Source organism: Ursus arctos, unplaced genomic scaffold, assembly GCF_023065955.2.
Source record: "Ursus arctos isolate Adak ecotype North America unplaced genomic scaffold, UrsArc2.0 scaffold_4, whole genome shotgun sequence".
NCBI lineage: Eukaryota > Metazoa > Chordata > Mammalia > Carnivora > Ursidae > Ursus > Ursus arctos.
Window position 1 is genome coordinate 49,672,489 of NW_026623056.1, and position 14,937 is coordinate 49,687,425.

Sequence of the window (14,937 nt, forward strand, 5' to 3'; positions counted from 1 at the left end):
CTTGCTCTTCCTGGCAGCAGACAGGAGGTTTATTCTCTGGAGAGAACAAGAGGACCAAGAAATCTGGCACAGGGAAGACAGGACAGAAACTGAGACTCACTTCCTTTTCCTGTCCCTATTTCAAATGTCTTGAGCCAGGCTTATATATTGTATGCAGGAGCCTACAGAATTTTTCTCTGGAAAAATGAAATGGACTAAGAGAAGTGCCATAAGACAGTGACTTTTGGTGAGCATAGTAAATACAGCTTGCTATCCCATTACCCTGCTACGAAGTTCACTAAGCAACAAGCCTCACATATGCACAAAAATATTCCATCAGCTTTTTAGTGTCTCTCTTTTTAATATGAATAGACAGCTAAGATAAGTCCAACATGAGAGCAAATAAACAACAAAAAGATAAACGGTTCAAAACAATTACAATTAATACTCTCAGAAAGATAAGGGAAGATTTTCAGCCATGAGACAAAAAAGAAAACAAACAAGAAAACTGGAATAAAAATGTAGGAGGAAGCCTTGAAGATAAAGATAAAGATAAAGATGATAAAGATAAAGATAAAGGAAATCTCCCAAAAAGATGAAAAATGATAAGAATATTAGATAGAGAATCAGCCCAAGAGACTCAACATCCCAATAAAAGGTATTACAGAAAAAGGGACCATATAAAACACTGGGAAAGAAGTGATCAAAGAAATAACACAAGAAAAACTTTCCAGAACTGAAGGAAACTTTCTAGAATATGAAACTCTAAACTGAAAGCTTATTATGTATACACCATAATGAATATGAAAAATATCCACAATGAGGAGGATCATTGTGAAATTTCAGATCATGGACAAAAAAAGACAAAATTTCCAAAAAGAAAAACAGTAACTTACAAAATACAGAGTCCAGAAGAATTGTGTTGGACCTTGCAATAGCAATAAGCCTGCTAGGACTTAATGGAACAATGCCTTCAAAGTTATGAGGAAAATTTATTTACAAATTAAACTTTTATACCCAGCCAAACTATGGGTCAAGTTAAGAGTAAATTAAGGTATTTTCAGGTATTTAAGGTCTTAAAAAAATTGACTTCCTATCCATAGATACTAAAGGCTGTATTCCAGCAAAATAAAGGGCTAAACCAAGAAAGAGAAAGATATGGAATTCAGCAAATAAGAAAACTAATCCAGGAGAGTGTTGAAGGAACAGTAAAGAGAAATTTCAATTGCTCAACAGACAAAGAGAATAACCAATTCAGAGTGGAATAGGTGTATAGAGGCCTTCAGAGAGGAACAATGAGTGATCTATTTGAGCATATGGAAAATATTATTCATGGACATGTGGAAAAGATATTGGAATATATGGGAACAATTAACAGTAGGAACACAACAAGCTAGGCAAATGAAGAAATGAGGTAATTATTATTGCCATGAAAACAAAGAGTTGTATAATAAAGGAGGAATGATTATAGGTTTCCCCTCCTCAGCACTGAACAGTAGTTCTGTGGTCATGATTGTGAGATATTGACAACTGTTTCACCCAAAATGTGATAATTGTGTTAGCAGGGGCATTAGCAGTCAGGGAGGGAATACAGGGTAGATGGGAGAGCTGTGTCTTCATATGCTACCTCAAGCAGTGAACAGATCATGTCAGGAGCTGATAACTCAAAAAACAGCAGTATAAACTATATGTTAGCAAATACGAAAAATAGCTAAAAGCTGGAGGAAAGGGAATCTTTGTTATGTAGTGGTGCAAAGTTTAGCAATACTGTCTGCAGTTATGTGCAAAATAGAATATCTGTCTAATGCTATGGGTAATCCAGCAAAGGAGATCCTAATAGTGTTGAAGTTGTCACCTAATTTCTTCTGTGGCTTCTAGTAAAATGGAAAAGGAAGAAGTTTAATTGAAAGAAGGACTATCCAAGAAGTCAAGGTATATGAGTGCAAATCCATTAAGACCTCAGAAAGAACAAAGGTGGTACCTCAGAGTACTATTCAGTCACATAAGAGCTCTTTAAAGAAATTAAGTGTGTCTCACAGATTCAAACATGCCTCTAGGAAGTTTAAGGGGGTACCGTCCCTCCATTATCTAAGCAGGGGTCCATGGAAGAGAAAAGTTTATCTGGAAAAGATTTGTGGGTGTAACTTCTGCTCACTGGAGTAAACCCTAAGAAGAACCACAGAAGACCTATAAAATACTTAAAGGTGTTATATATTCAGACAAATTAGAGGTATTCAGAAATACCTCTAGTTTGAGCTGAGAAGGTGAGAGATGGAATAAAATGAGGCAAAGTCTTTGAACCCTGAGAATTTTACTGTCAAGAAGCAGGATGAAAGAACTGTTCCATTGCAAATACAAGCTACCTTTCATTAAAAAAAAAAAAAAAAAAAAAAAAGAAAGAAAGAAAAAAAAAAAAAAAGGGAAGGATGACTCAGAGGGCAACACAAAGAACCCAAAAAAGCAGAGCTGAGAACCATGGAAGGACCTTAGGAACCTGGGCCTTTAGACTTAATAAAGAAACTCCCAACATTTTCAAATGCTGTGGGACCAATGACTCCTTGTGCCAACTACTTGAGTAGAAATGTCTATAGGTTATTCTATGCTTGTATATCTTTTGTTTCCCAGGTTGAGAAGAAATGTACTCAAGGAGCTATACTTAAGGAACTAAACCTGAGGACCCTCAAATGCCTGATTTAGACAATGAAATTCTAGGCACTGAGCTTATACTGTAAAGGGAGGGGACTTATGCTTTCCTTGTGAGGGGTGAATATGTTATGCATATGGGAGGGATATACATCACTGGGGGCCAGAGGGCAGACCACGGAAGCCAGATTCCAGGATAGCTACCAATGATCTCCAGGTATTCATTCCCACCTTTTGAATTACTGACTTGATTTTTTTTTTTTTTTTTAAGATTTGTCTATTTATTTGAGAGAGTGAGGAAGGGGCAGAGGGAGAGGGAGAGAGAAACTTGAACAGAGGCTGTGCTGAGCATGGAGCCTGATGCAGGGCTTGATCTCAGACCCTGAGATCAAGACCTGAGCTGAAACCAAGAGTCGGATGCTTAACTGACTGAGCCACCCAGGTGTCCTAAGAATAATCTTGAAGATGAAGAGTGGGGAAGAAATGAAATGATCAATGCTCACATAAATAAATATTAAGAAAATACAATAGTTGAGAAAGGTGAGTAAAGACGGAAAAGGATAAGTACTCTTACTGAAGAGTCCTTTATGATCTGAGGACCTAAGCAAAAGGCTACCTTAAAAAAAAGATGCCCAGTGTGGTTTCTGAGGGAGAGAGGATGGGTCACGGAACAACGGCTATTGACATCATGGAGGCATCAATGAAAAGTCACAAAACCCCTCATAAGGAATTATATTCTGGGAACCATAATTACAAAGTCACTAGGGTTGGCTCTGAAGTGACTGATGTTGAGGAGGGAAGAGGGTGATGCAATCTCAAGAAGTAGGGAATTCATCACTTTTTTGGAAGCAATATCTGGAAAAAAAGAAGTGTTGGCAAATCTTTATACTTACATTATTAAGGAGGCCAAGGATGATTATTTAGATGTGCAATGGTTGCTAGAGATGATGTAGTTGCATGGGTAAAAAACTTTTATAAAGTTATAAATCTGCTGCTTGAAAATACTGAACAGATGGGAGGAGGCATGGACTCAGTAACAGAAATGTGAGGCCTGGCTATGGCAAAGGAGGGAACATGATCTAACTCAATATATACTCTTACCTATTGATATTTAAGGCTAAATGCATATTACAGCTGGCAGCATAATGCCAGAAAGTTCCTACACAAGTATAAAAAACCCCTTAAAGAACAGCAAAGCAGGGCACCTGCATGGCTCAGTCGTTAAGGGTCTGCCTTCGGCTCAGGTCATGATCTCAGATCCTGGGATTGAGCCCCAGCACTGGGTTCCCTGCTCAGTGGGGAGTTTGCTTCTCTCTGTTCCTCTGCACCCCGCTCATGCACTCACTCTCTCTCTCAAGTAAATAAATAAAATCTTTAAAAAAAAAAAAAAAGAACAGTAATACAATGAAGCAAATTTGAAAAAAATGTTCAAAACTTAAACATAGCACAAAATAATTTCTTTTTTCACCATTTTGATCCAGGGAAAAAATGTACTAGTTACTATTAAAAAACAAATACCCTGTTACATCTGTCAAATGAATCAAGTGCCTAGCACCATGCTAGGTACTGTAGTGAACACAAAAGAAACCCTGGCCCCCAAGTCACTTTTGAACAAATTGGAGACTCAAGCTCTATGTATGTGAACAACTCTAGAAGGACTGAAGAAAAGTCAGCCTGCCAATAAGAAGGTCATCCTTGGGGTGGTGAGATGATTTCCAGAGGGAGAAGAGTAGCTGGAGAGAGAGGATGGGGAATCCGCAGAGGAGAAAGTGAGGCAGTTTGGGTAGTCAAGGGCAGTGGAACAGAGATCCCAGCTCAATCAAGGAGGGGGCTGGAAGAGGGACACTGGGTCACCAGAGTCTAAGAAACTCCTGTGGGTAATAGATGGCTTACAAGTGGGGACACAAAGGGCCAAGATGGGAAGAGTGGTGAAAAAACTAGGATCTTGGTATAGTCACCCATTCTTTCATTTCACAAATAATGAGTGCCAGTTTGGGGTGAGGTTCTGTGCTAGGTGCTGTGGAGATGCACAGTTAGACTCTGTCCTAGAGGTATACAGCCTGGTGTGGGAACCAGGAGCTAGACGAACAACACTCATATGAGGCAGTGGGTCACAAGAAGATTTCCTTGTGAGGTCTCTGGCCAGAGATATTAGGACAGACTTGGAAAAAGGGGTAAGGGCATTCTGTCCACCTCAGAGTTGGATGCTTTAAAGTAATTTGGTAGTTAATGAAATGAGAGCAAGAGGAAGGTGGTTAAAATGGGCAGTACAATCTTAAACTTTTGTAATTTTTTCTTGGCAGAAAATAGCAATGGCATGTGACCAAAAAAGCACATGAGGACATGGTGAATCCAATTTTCCTAAAGTGAAAGAGAAGGGACAGGTGAAAAAAGGATAGGTGAAAAGCAGCATGATCCTCAGCACCTGGCTCACAGCCAGCCAAGTGGGACAAGATTCCCAGAACCCATTTCTGTGAGTCTCAGGTAATTTGTAAAGTGGGGTACTCCCTACCTCCCTACAGGGCATAGGGTATTCCCTACTTCATATGATCATTTGAGTCATGGTGTCTTGCACAGTGCTTGTGGAGAGTGCTCAATAAATGATCTTTATTATTGTTCAAACCTAGATTGACAAAAGATAGGTGAATGCTCACAGAAATGGGAATGTATTTCACTTTCTCCTCTCCCTCTTTTCCCTCTTCTTCCTATGATTCTCTGTCATTTATCTAACTTCATGGTTGTAGGAAAAGAAGAGCCAAGGAAAGAAGGAGCTTTAAAAAGGTGGAAATTTAGCAATGTGGATAAAAAGACCATAAAAAGAAGTAAAGGTAGAGACTTGGGCAAATTTAGTTTTTCTCTAGTGAATCCTGAAAAAGTGAGAAACTAGCAAGAAGAAAATCAAGAAAGAAAGTAAGGAAAAAGAAAGCCAATGGGGGTCTAAAGAAAGATATTTGGAAACAAGTTCTATAGGTAGGTACTACAGAGGCAAAGGTCAAAGAAGGCTCAGTGGGATAAGCTAAGGTAAAATTAAATTCCACCTTGGTGAAATAAATCAAAAGGCTAAGGATGTTAACCTGTAGGCCTCTGAAGGAATGGTTGAAACTAAAACTGAGGAGGGAGTCTGGGAAGATGGCAGAGTAAGAGGATCCTAAGCTCACTTCATCCTATGGCTACACCCCCAAGGAGCAGCCACATCAGTGCAATGAACAAAGAAAATAACCCAGAGAAAGATTAAAATCATACCATGCATCTTCTCTGACTATAATGGTATGAAACGAGAAATCAATCACAAGAAAAAATCTGGAAAGAACACAAATACACGAAGGTTATATAACATGCTACTAAACAATGAATGGGTCAACCAAGAAATCAAAGAGGAAATAAAAAAATAAAGGGAAACAAATGAAAATGAAAATACAACCATCCAAAATCTTTGGAATGGAGCAAAACTATTGAAGAGGGAAGATTGTAGCAATGTAGGCCTTCCTTAATAAGCAAGAAAAATCCCAAATAAACAACCTAACCTTAGACCTAAAGGAGTGAGGAAAAAAACAAATGAAGCCTAAAGCCAGTTGAAGGAAGGAAATATAGATTATGGCAGAAATAAATGAAATAAAGACTCAGAAAACAACAGAACAGATTAATGAACCCAGGGCTGGTTATTTGAAAAGATCCAACAAAATTGATAAACCATTAGCCAGACTCATCAAAAATGAGAGAGAACACACAAATCAAGTCAGAAATGAAAGAGGAGAAATAACAACTGACACTACAGAAATACAAATGATTATAAGAGAATATTATGAGAAATTATATGCCAACAAATTGGAAAACCTAGAGGAAAATGGATAAATTCCTAGAAACATATAACTTCCCAAAACTGAATCAGGAAGAAATAGAAAATCTGAACAGACTGATTACTGGCAATGAATTTAAATCAGTATTCAAAAAGCCCCCAACAAATAAAAGTCCCAGACCAGATGGCTTCACAGGTGAATTCTACCAAACATTTACAGAAGAGTTAATACCCTTTCTTCTCAAACTCTTCTAAAAACTACAAGAAGAAGGCATGCATCCAGATTCATTCTATGAGACCAGCATTACTGGGATACCAAAACCACATAAAGACACTACTAAAAAAGAGAACTGTTGGCTAATATCTCGGATAAACATAGATGCAAAAATCCTCAACAAAATATTAGCAAACCAAAACGAACAGTATGTTAAAAAAGATGACTCACCACAACCAGGCGGAATTTATTCCTGGGATGCAGGGTGGTTCAGTATTCTCAAATCAATCAACATGATACATCACATCAACAAGAGAAAGGATAAAAACCATATGATCATTTCAACAGATACAGAAAAAGCTTTTGACAAAGTACAACCATCCATTCATGATAAAAAAAACTCTCAACAATGGTGAGAGAGGGCATCCTTGTCTTGTTCCTGATCTTAAGGGAAAGGCTTCCAGCTTTTCCCCATTGAGAATGATATTTGCTGTAGGCTTTTCATAGATGGTTTTTATGAGATTGAGGAATGTACCCTTTATCCCTACACTCTGAAGGGTTTTAATCAAGAAAGGATGCTGTATTTTGTCAAATGCTTTTTCTGCATCTATTGAGAGGATCATATGATTTCTGGCTTTCTTCTTGCTGATATAATCTATCACACTGATAAATTTGTGAATGTTGAACCACCCTTGCATCCCAGGGATGAATCCCACTTGGTCATGATGGATAATCCTTTTAATGTACTGTTGGATCCTATTAGCCAGGATCTTGTTGAGAATTTTGGCATCCATATTCATGAGGGAAATCAGTCTGTAATTCTCCTTTTTGATGGGGTCTTTGTCTGGTTTGGGGATCAAGGCAATATTGGCCTCATAGAATGAGTTTGGTAGTTTTCCTTTTGTTTCTATTTTTTGAAACAGCTTTAGAAGAATAGGTATTATTTCTGCTTTGAATGTGTGGTAGAATTCCCCGGGGAATCCATCAGGCCCTGGAGTCTTGTTTTTCAGAAGGTTTTTAATCACTGCTTCATTCTCTTCATAATTAATTGGTCTGTTTAAAAAATCAATTTCTTCCTGTTTCAGTCTTGGTAGTTTATAGGTTTCCAGGAAGGCATCCATCTCTTCCAGGTTGTTTAATTTATTGGCATAAAGCTGTTGATAAAAGTTTCTAATGATCCTTCCTATTTCATTGGTGTTGGTTGTGACCTCTCCCTTTTCATTCATAATTTTATTAATTTGGGTCCTTTCTCTATTCTTTTGGATAAGCCTTACCGGTAGCTTATCTATCTTATTTATTCTTTCAAAGAACCAGCTTCTAGTTCTGTTGATCTGCTCCACTGTGCTCCTGGTTTCTAATTCATTGATCTCTGCTCTAATCTTGATCAACTGCTTTCTCGTGCTTGGATTAGGCCTGTTCTTCTGTTGCTGTTCCAGCTTCTTGAGGTGAGAATATAAAAACTGCATTTTAGATTTTTCTATTCTCATTTGAGTGAGGCTTGGATGGCTATGTATTTTCCCTTTAGGACTGCCTTTGCAGTGTCCCATCAGTTTTGGACCGTTGTGTTTTCATTCTCGTTGGTCTCCATAAATTGTTTAAATTGATTTTTAATTTCCTGGTTTATCAAATCATTCTTGAGCAGGATGGTTCTTTGTTTCCAAGTGTTTGAGTTTTTTCCAAATTTTTCCTTGTGGTTGAGTTCCAATTTCAAAGCACTGTGGTCTGAGAATATGCAGGGAATAATTTCAGTCTTTTGGTATCGGCTGAGACCTGTTTTGTGACCCAGCACATGATCATGAACAGACACGTTTCCAATGAAGACATACAAATGGCTAACAGACACATGGAAAAATGTTCAAAATCATTAGCCATCAGGGAAATTCAAATCAAAACCACATTGAGATACCACCTTACGCCAGTTAGAATGGCAAAAATGGACAAGGCAGGAAACAACAAATGTTGGAGAGGATGTGGAGAAAGGGGATCCCTCTTACACTGTTGGTGGGAATGCAAGTTGGTACAGCCACTTTGGAAACCAGTGTGGAGGTCCCTTAAAAAGTTAAAAATTGAGCTACCCTATGATTCAGCAATTGCACTACTGGGTATTTACCCCAAAGATACAGACATAGTGAAGAGAAGGGACACATGCACCCCAATATTCATAGCAGCATTGTCCACAATAGCTAAATTGTGGAAGGAGCCGAGATGCCCTTCAACAGATGACTGGATTAAGAAGATTTGGTCCATATATACGATGGAATATTACTCACCCATCAAAAAGAATGATTTCTCAACATTTGCTGCAACATGGATGGGACTGGAGGAGATAATGCTAAGTGAAATAAGTCAAGCAGAGAAAGACAATTATCATATGATTTCACTCATCTATGGAACATAAGAAGTAGGATGATAGGTAGGAGAAGAAAAGGATAAAAAAAGGGGGGGGTAAACAGAAAGGGGAATGAACCATGAGAGACTATGGACTCTGGGAAACAAACTTCAGAGGGCTTCAAAGGGGTGGGGGTGGGGGACTGGGATAGGCTGGTGATGGGTATTAAGGAGGGCACGATTTGCATGGTGCACTGGGTGTTATATGGAAGTAATGAATCATGGAACTTTACATCAAAAATTAGGGATGTACTGTATGGTGACTAACATAATATAATATAATAAAATAAAATTATTATTAAAAAAAAAACTCTTAACAAAGTATGTTTAGAGGGAACATACCTCAACATAATAAAGCCCATATAAGAAAAACCCACAACAAACATCATACTCAATTGTGAAAAACTGGGAGCTTTTCCTCTAAGTTCAGGAACAAGACGAGGATATCTATTCTCACCACTTTTATTAACATAGTACTGGAGGTCCTAGCCATAGCAATCAGGCAAGAAAAAGAAATAGACATCAAAATTGGTAAGGAAACTTCCAGTATTTCCAGGTGACATGATACTCTATATAGAAAACCTGGAAGACTCCACCAAAAAACTACTAGAACTGATAAATGAATTCAGTAAAGTAGCAGGATACAAAAGTAATATACAGAAATCTGTTGCATTTCTATACACCAATAATGAAGTAGCAGAAAGAAAAATTAAGAAAATAAACCTATTTACAATTTCACCAAAAATAATAAAATGCCTAGGAATAAACTTAACCATGGAGGTGAAAGACTTATACTCTGAAAACTGTAAAACATTGATAAAGGAAATTGAAGAAGATACAAACAAATGGTAAAATATTCCATATTCATGGATTAGGAGAACAAATATTGTTAAAATTTCCATATTACCCAAAGCAATCTACAGATTTAACACAATCCCTATTAAAATACCAACATTTTCCACAAAACTAGAATAAATAATCCTAAATTTGTGTGGAACCACAAAAGACCCTGAATAACCAAAGCAATCTTGAAAAAGAACAAAATTAGAGATACTGCAATCCCAGATTTCAAGACATACGACAAAGCTATAGTGATCAAAATGGTATGGTACTGGCACAAAAACAGTAGATCAGTGGAACAAAATACAGAGCCCAGAAATAAACCTATGTTTTTACGGTCAAATAATCTATGACAAGGAGGCAAGAATATGCAATGGGAAAAAGACTGTCTCTTTAACAAATGGTGTTAGGAAAACTGGACAGTTACCTGACAAAAATAAAACCTGACCACTTTTTTACTCTATACACAAAAATAAACTAAAAATGGATTAACGATCTAAACGTGAGACTTGTAAGCATAAGATTCCGAGAGGAAAACACAGGCAGTTATCTCTTTGACATCAGCTATAGAAATATTTTTCTAGATATGTCTCCTTTGGGTAGGGAAACAAAAGCAAAATCAAACTATTGGGACTATATCAAGATAAAAAGCTTTTGCACAGAGAAGCAAATCATCAATAAAACAAAAAGACACCCTACTGAATGGGAGATGTCTGAAAATGATATATCCAATAAAAACTTAACATTCAAAATGTATAAATAACTTATACAAACTCAATACCAAAACCCCCAAATAATCCAAGTAAAAATGGGCAGAGGATATAAGCAGATATTTTTCCAAAGTAAACATACAGATGGTCAAGAGACCCATGAAAAGATGCTCAATATCACCAATCATCAGGAAACTGTAAATCAAAACCACAATGAGATATCACCTCACGACTGTTAGAATGGCTAAAATAAAACACACAAGAAATAACAAGTGTTGACAAAGATGTGGAGAAAAAGGAACCTTCCTGCACTGTTGGTGAGAATGCAAGCTGGTGCAACCACTTGGAAAACAGTATGGATGTTCCTCAAAAAATTAAAACCAGAATTACCATATCATCCAGTAATTCCCCTACTGGGTATTTATCCAAAGAAAACAAAAACACTAATTCAAAAAGACACATGTACCCCTATCTTTACTGCAGCATTACGTATAATAGCCAAGATATGGAAGCAACCCAAGGGTCCATCCATAGACGAATGGAAAAAGAAGATGTCACACACACACACACACGCGCACGCGCGCGCGCACACACACACACACACACACACAATGTAATGTTACTCAGCCATAAAAAAGAATGAAATCTTGCCATTAGTAACAACATGGATGGACCTAGAGGGTATAATGTTAAGTGAAATAAGGTCAGTCAGAGAAAGACAAATACCATATGATTTCACTCATATATAGAATTAAAGAAACAAAACAAAGGAACAAAGAGAAAAAAAAGAGATAAGCCAAAAAACAGACTCTTAACTCTAGAGAACAAACTGGTGGTTGCCAAAGGGGAGGTAGGTGGGAGAATGGGTGAAATAGGTGAAGGGGATTAAGAGTACACTTACCATGGCAGTAAGTCATGCACAGAATTGTTGAATCATTATATTGTACACATGAAATTAATATAACACTGTATGTTAATTACAGTTGAATAAAAAAAATAAAATAATAGCAAAAAGAAAAAACAAAACCTAAAACTGATATACAGCCTTGGAGCAAAATAGTTAATGGCTGGAGAGAAAACTGAGATGATTACATATTCAATATGTATATCTTTCTGTATTCCCCCCTCCCACCAGGAAAAAATAACAAAATATAGTTATTTACTATAATGATTATCACTTTGGTGCTTACTCTTTGCCAACAACTGTTTGAAGTGCTTAACAGGTATTAGCTATTTATATCTATCTATCTATCTATCTATCTATCTATCTATCTATCTATCTGAGAGAGAGCGTGGGAGAGTGCACAAGCAAGGGGAGCAGCAGGCAGAGGGAGAAGCAGGCTCCTCGCTGAGCAAGGAGCCCAATGTGGGACTCCATCCCAGGACCCTGGGATCATGATTTGAGCCGAAGGCAGACTTTTAACCAACTGAGCCACCCAGGTGTCCAAAGTATTAGCTATTTAATCTCTACTGCAACTCTGTGAAGAAAATATACTTATTATTACCATTTTACCAATGAGGAGTCCGAGGCACAGAGAGTTTAACTTACTCAAGGTCGCACAGCTTGTAGGTAAACTGATTCTCACACTTATCCTGACCCTGGTTACAAACTGGGTAGAGTCACACTCTTGTGGAATGAGTTTAGGGCCGCTTACAATAGTAATAAGACCACAAATCATTGCTATGAAGAAGATGATAATTTTAGTCTGACAGTAGATAATCCTTTTACAAATCACACATGGTTACCGATCAGGTTTGAGGGATACATAATGTGAAAAAGCTGCAAATGGATGTGAGTGGCCAGTAGAAAAATTAAGAAGGAAATGAAAGGTTGTAGTTCAGGAAGCAAAGTGTATCACATGACCAGTTTTGGTAATATTGAAGGTAGAAATCCCCTGACAAATATTCATACAATGGACCATAACTCATGTTAGGTAGACATGAGACCCTGGGAACCTGCTGGCAGCATGGCATGGTACTGTAATCATGCACTGGTATGAGAGGTAATTTTACATATTTTTATGCTATTTGTCTTCTCCTAGGAACCATACCAAAAAGAGTACTACTGGATCTTTGGTAAAAATGTGGTACAAGAATCTAAGATATCATTACTGTAAAATACATTTATATTGAAAAAAATATTAGGGGGAAAATAGACCTTGCTTGTTTATCATTAATGAAGCAACGCAAAGAAGATAAAACTTTCCCTCAAATTCCACCAACAACTGATGTTAAAGAACAGGGAATACTGTAGAGGGGTAGAAGAAGCTGATTCCAGAATTTAACAGTTGTGACTCCTACAGTACTGTCACCTGTTTGGTTTTCCTTAACAGGGCAGGAACTGGAGCTGTCTCTTGCTGCGTCATTTCTGGGTCTCCTTCTCCTTCACCATCTGATGCTTCTACAAAATATAAAGTTTAAAAATTAGAAAAGCATCTCTTTCTCCCATTGATAGTGCAATCTTGGTACCATCTTTCTAGAAGGTTCTGTCCCTTGACTCAGTAATTCTACTTCTAAGAAGCTGAATTCAAGGAAACAATCCAAAATACAGAGATTTAAGCACCAAGATGTCAGTCTTATTTATGAAACTGCAAAGCTGAAGATTATCTAGATGTCTAACTTCTGAGAATGTTTAATTATGGAGCACTTAAACTGATTTTACAAATATTAAACTCTTCATTTTTGGATAAGAATATTGCTGTTCAGAGGGGTAAAGCAATTTGCCCCAGGTCACACACCTGGGAACCCAGATCTATTTGAGTCCAACGTCTTCTACACAGGTGCTACTGCCTGCCCTGAAAAACAGTAGCTCTTGACACCTGCGTGCTAGCCCGAGGGGGAATGTTAAGAGACTCTGACAAAAAGATTATAGATCATGAGAAACACTTATTTTAAATTTTTTTTCTATCTTTCAACAATGGAAAAATAAATTCTTACTCTAAGAGTCAGGAAAAATAAAAGTTTTAACAGTTTTTTTTGTTTATAAAGCTCCACTGAAGAAACATAGCAACTATAGTCTCTTACTTCCCATAATGCCATACTGCCTTCCAGATTTTAGTGGTTGCTCTCCTTATCTATCTATCTATCTATCTATCTATCTATCTATCTATCTATCATCTATCTATCTATCTATCTATCTATCATCTACCTATCTATCTATCTATCAAATCCCTATTGCTTTTTTTTAAATTTAAATTTTAGTTAGTGAACATACAGTGCAATATTGGTTTCTGGAGTAGAAGTCAATGAATCATCACTTATGTACAACACCCAGCACTCTTCACAGCAAGTGCCCTCCTTAATACCTATCACCCATCTAGCCCATCCCCCACCCAACTCCCCCCATCAACCCTCAGTTTTTTCTCTATAGTTTAGAGTTTCTTATGGTTTATTTCCCTCTCCCCCTTTTTTTTCTTTCTCCCCTTCCTATATGTTCATCTGTTTTCTTTCTTAAATTCCACATGAGTGAGAGCATATGGTATTGTCTTTCTCTCACTGACATTTCATTTAGCATAATACACTCTAGCTCCATCCATGTCACTGCAAATGGCAAGATTTCATTTTTTGATGGCTGAGTAATATTTCACTGTGTGTGTGTGTGTGTGTGTGTGTGTGTGTGTGTGTGTGTATACACCTACCTCTTCTTTATCCATTCATCAGTTGATGGACACTTGGGCCCTCTCCATAGTTTGGCTATTGTTGATAATGCTGCTATAAACATCGGGGTGCATGTACCCCTTTGAATCTGTATTTTTGTATCCTTTAGGTTAAATACCTTATAGTGCAATTGCTGGATTGTAGGGTAGCTCTATTTTTAAATTTTTGAGGAATCTCCATACTGTTCTCCAGAGTGTCTGCACCAGTTTGCATTCCCACCAACAGTGCAAGAGAGTTCCCTATTCTCTGCATCCTCACCAACACCTGTTGTTCTTGCGTTGTTAATTTTAGCCATTCTGACAGGTGTGAGGTGGTATCTCAGCATGGTTTTGATTTGTTCTTCCTTGAGGATGAGTGATCTGAACATCTTTTCATGTGTCTGTTAGCTATCTGGATGTCTTCTTTGGAAAAATACCTATTCACGTCTTCTGTAGATTTCTTAACTGGATTATTTGTTTTTTGGGTGTTGAGTTTGATAAGTTCTTTATAGATTTTGGATACTAACCCTTTATCTTATATGTCATTTGCAAATATCTTTTCCCATTCCGTAGGGTACCTTTGTTGATTGTTTCCTTCACTGTGCAGAAGTTTTTATCTTGATGAAGTCCCAATATTCCTTTTTGCTTTCAATTCCCTTGCCTCTGGCGATGTGTCTAGTAAGAAGCTGCTACAGCCAAAGAGGTTTCTGCCTGTGTTCTCCTCTAGGATTG

The 14,937-nt window shown here is 37.5% G+C and overlaps 1 protein-coding gene across 8 annotated transcripts in view; it reads right to left on the reverse strand.

The window, feature by feature from the left end:
- CMSS1 (cms1 ribosomal small subunit homolog) overlaps positions 1-14,937 on the reverse strand; it is a 382,651-nt gene that overhangs the window by 21,795 nt on the left and 345,919 nt on the right. For 7 of the 8 annotated variants that reach the window (XM_026492009.4, XM_057306731.1, XM_057306732.1 and 4 more), the window contains one exon: positions 12,883-12,971. The exons of the other annotated variant lie outside the window; for it this stretch is intronic. In XM_026492009.4, coding sequence (XP_026347794.2) covers positions 12,883-12,971 — 89 coding nt within the window. The remainder of the gene's footprint in view (positions 1-12,882; positions 12,972-14,937) is intronic. 8 annotated transcript variants of the gene reach the window in all.